Raw genomic sequence first — 4,508 nt, forward strand, 5'->3', positions numbered from 1 at the left:
TGTAAATTATTAGATGCTAAATGGCCTAGTTTTACTAGTCAAGATTTTTGGCACATTTAAATACTTTTTGTTTTTTTCTACATATATTCTAGAATTCATAAGTCTTAATTACGCAAAAGAGTGAAAACTTGTTTGAAACCATGTGCTTTAGGGACATCTGAATGAGTTGTATTGTTCTTAAAGTTACTCTCTTGCTGTTAAATGAAATCGAAGGTAGTATGGCTAATTTTTACAAGGTTGACCTGCAGTTGAGTCCATGCATTTAGAAATTAAAGCAGTGTGATTAAGTGCCACAGCATTTGTATGAATATTAAATTACACGGTATGACTTAGCATAAACATGTTTTTTAACTATCTACTCTACTTACACATTCACCTGTTAATGTAGCAAATTAGGCACAGCTGATGGATTTTGAAAATAGCAGCTGTCAACTTCTGTTAGAATCAATCACTGGCAAGACTGTATATATTAAATCCTATATCATGTCATGAAAATTTATTTACAGTCTAATCTCTAATAATCATAACTGTCAGCTTCTTGGCTGTTGGTAGTCTCATGACAGGACTTGGCTCTGGGATTTTACGTGTATACTAGTTTTTTTGTTGTTTTAATTTAAAACTGAATCTTACTTTGAGAAAAACTCAAGTTCTTTATGCTTTTTTAAAGAGATCTTACTACTGTCTAGAGTTAAGTGATTTAAGTGCCGTTGATTTCTGACTCATAGCGACACGGTATAGGGTTTCCAAGGAGCAGCTGGTGAATTTGAACCACCAACCTTATAGTTCAAACCAACATTGCAGTTGAGTGCTTTATCCCACAGTGCCACCCTAGAAATGGTACCTTAAGAATCTCCCATATTTGAGGCATGGAGGAATGCAGTAGTTTAAGAGAATCAAGGTCATGCTGTTAACCGTTGTACGTAGAGGGGACTGCAAACATGTAGTGAAGCAGAGTGTATGGCTTGTTGAAGGTAAAACAGGTGATCTGTTCTGTAAACTTTCAGTTCACAAAATGAAGTTGAAAAATAAATATATGCCCACGTTTTTTGAGTCTTTTCGATTTTTTTTTATTTTATTATAATTTTTTAAACAATTAGCATGGCTTGTTTTTTTAAAAAAAATACTTTGGAGCCCTGATGGACATGAACTAAGTGCAGAGCTGCTGAGCAGGCTGGCAGAGGGCAGAAGACTGGGCAGTCTATGTCCATAAAGACTACAGCCAGGAAGCTGTATGGGACAGCTGGACTCTGTTCTGTAGGGTCTCTGTGAGTCAGAAACGACTTGGGAGCACCTAACGATAGCAGCATAGGGACCAGAATTTGTATTTCTGATCTGATTGATGTTCTTGAAGGAATACTGTTGTTTTCAGTCCATGTAGCTGTTGTAGGACCTCTCTGCCTCTCCTGTTTTGAAACTGATTTGAAAGATTGTAAAGCGCCCAGGAATAGCATTGTAGTATTTCTGTTTTTGTTAAGTACCAGCAAGTCAGTTCCAACTCAAACCCGTATAGGGTTTCCAAGGAGTGGTTGGTGAGTTTGAACTGCGGACCTTGTAGTCCAGTGCTTTATCCCACAGCGCCACAGTTCCTCATTAATTTTTCCTGAACAGGTGATCCCTGTGCTTACTCACTAGCCATAGCCTTTGAAGGCTTGTTGTCCTCGTTTCGTGACCTTGCCAGGCAGTGGCAGTCTCGCCATCTCAAGCCGCTCCATAGTCGTGCATTGCCCACGGCCCTCTGCCTTGCCAGGTTGTACATACTTCAGTCATTTGGGCGCGGTCTTCCTCATACTTGATGTTGAATTTGTTCAAGACAAAGACTGTTTCTTAGTCACTGCTTCCCTTGTAACAACTAGCCTATTAAGTGGCACATAGGTCACCTTCGGTAAATATTTGTAGACCAGAATGTGTTACAGGCTCAGAAGTCAATTCCAATGAAAAGTTCTGAAAGTTTTGAATGTGATCATATTCACAAGTCATCTCCTATCAGAATTTGCAAATTCAAATAAGAAAAAAATGTACTCTCATTTTTTTCTTTTCCTTTTATTCCCACCCAATAGCTCTTCTCCACACTCCGGAAAAATTAGAAGTGAGAAGGAAGTGGTGGCAACTCTAGTAGCCCTGGTGGTGGCGCTATAATAAACTCTGGATCTCTGCATGGTTGGCAGTCCAAAGCCACTCCTTGGAGACCCTATACAGGGTTGCTATGAGTCAGAACTGACTCAATGGCACTTAACAACAAGTAAAAATCCAGAATGCTATCGAGACACAAAGGAATGTGCTGTCTGTGTCAGGGCATTCAGCAAAACTAAGCGGTTAAGGTGATTACATTTTTTTCCCTTAATTTTTCTATTGTGAATTGAATGAAGGTTAACAGACAAGATCATCAGCTTTACTTTCAACAAATCATATGTTTTGTCTCATTTCAGTGATGACAATCCCCTCTTAAGACAACATTTGTCCTGTTACATCTTATGTTTCAGAAATGAACAAAGCAAAAATATTTGATGTACACAAAACAAAAAATATATATTCATTTAAATGTCCAAAGGGCACATTTTATAAGCTAGCCTCCTGCCCGCACACACAGCCTTTCTCAAGTCCACGGGCCTAGTGGCTTCAGCTGCTCTGTCACAGCCATCGCCTCTGCCATCATCTCTGCCGTCACCATTTTTCTAGGTAGGATCCCACACGTCATTCACACTGTACGTACCATTGTGTTTTCAGAATTAGCTCACACTTCATGCTATGTATGGACAAATAAAATATGCTAGACTTTTGAACAACCAACTGCTTCAGGCATTGCTTTTTTTTATTGCACTTCATTTTTTTTTTTTTTTATTGACAGTTTATGCTTTGTACCTACAAAAAGTGTTTGTTGAATGCTATATTTGCCAGAGACTATTCTAATCATTCTCACATATCAAATCATTCAATCCTTATAAATCTGTGAGGTAGTGTCCCTTCTCCCCATTTTTCTAATGTGAAAATTGAGGCATAGGAAGTTTACTTGGACAAGATCTTACATTTACTTAGTGAAAGAGCTCTGTGTAAACCCAGTTAATCTAGTTCTAGAGATATGTTACCCTGTTGGTGGTGGTGTTATTAAGTGCCGTCAAGTCAGTTCCAACTCATAGGGACCCCATGTAGGATTTCCAAGGAGCAGCTGGTGGGTTTCAACTGCCAGCCTTGCAGTTAACAGTTCAGTGCTTATCCTACTGTGCCACACAATGACTCCTACCTCTTGTAAAACCCATATACTAGGTTTTATAACAATTAAATGTTTCATTGCCAGAAGTAGAGGGGCACAGGGAATTGGCCTTAGCTGTCTGGGGCCTAATTATGATGTAGTAGTCCTTTCAGTGACTTGATGCCAAGTAAATGTTGAGGTGCTCTAACTTGCAGGAATATTGGGCTTAATTTCTGTCTGCCTCTTTGAGTCCTAACTTAGGACATTTAATCTTCTAACTTCATGGTCTATTTTCAGGAAACATTTTTGTTTTTATAAATTCTATTCTTTCCACAGAAACTCAAGCAGAAGAATCAACAGCTGAAGCAAATTATGGATCAATTACGAAATCTCATCTGGGACATAAATGCCATGTTGGCAATGAGGAACTAAACCCATATTTAAATTTCCTGCTTTCACATGCTTTACCTTTTGTTGATGCAAGTATTTTTTTTCCCTTTGAAGAAAAGTATCTGCTTTTATTCTAGCCACTAGGATTAATTTATTACTATTTTTACATTGTGGACTTGCATTACTCATTTTTTATTATTTCTTTAAAGATAAGATTATTTGTAATAAACTGATTAGATGGCATGTTTTGGTTTCGTTTTTAAGTACTGAATATTTTTTAAAAGCAAAATTATTTAGTTTTGTAAATAAATGTTTAGATTTGATCAATGTGTATTTTGTTAATTTCATCACTTTCTTAGAACAAAATTAAAGATTTAAACATCTTTTTCAGGTGAAAATATTAAATGCAGCCAATCTGTGGTATAAACTATTTAAATTAAAGATGTAAGTTACTATTTCAGCTCAATTTTGTAAAATTTAATCTGCCTTCCAAACCTTTTATAGTAAGAAATTAGGTCATTTGTGCACTGTTATAAGTAGATGAAAATTACCTTTATCTTGCCCTTCAGATGTTTGGTTTAATTGAAATGATCTGTCTTGAAAAGGAGAGAAAGAAGTTGATTTGAAGATAACACAAATTGAAACCACCTGTTTGCTACCTGCTTTAGGTCAAGAAGCAGTCCCTCCTCTTTGTTGTTGTGCCGCTAAGTCAGTGCCGACTCATAGTGACCCTGTCTGTCTAGGGTTTTCTAGGAGCAGCCTGGAGATTAGCTGTCCACTGCCCCCGCAGAACTGTAGTCCTTTTCTGGTGGCTACTTGCCCAAATTCGTATCAGTGCATTTTGGGAACAAGTGTACTGGCTATGAATCATGATGAGCTATCTTTATATATATATATATATTTATTTATATATATATATGATAAGTACTTT

General features: G+C 37.2%; 1 protein-coding gene across 2 annotated transcripts in view; it reads left to right on the forward strand.

Moving 5' to 3' along the window:
• Positions 1 to 3,619, forward strand: part of MED30 (mediator complex subunit 30) — a 25,756-nt gene extending 22,137 nt beyond the window's left edge. For both annotated transcript variants that reach the window (XM_006830665.1, XM_006830666.1), the window contains one exon: positions 3,524 to 3,619. In XM_006830665.1, coding sequence (XP_006830728.1) covers positions 3,524 to 3,619 — 96 coding nt within the window. The remainder of the gene's footprint in view (positions 1 to 3,523) is intronic.
• The last annotated feature ends 889 nt before the right edge of the window (positions 3,620 to 4,508 follow it).

This window comes from Chrysochloris asiatica, unplaced genomic scaffold (assembly GCF_000296735.1).
Source record: "Chrysochloris asiatica unplaced genomic scaffold, ChrAsi1.0 scaffold00001, whole genome shotgun sequence".
NCBI lineage: Eukaryota > Metazoa > Chordata > Mammalia > Afrosoricida > Chrysochloridae > Chrysochloris > Chrysochloris asiatica.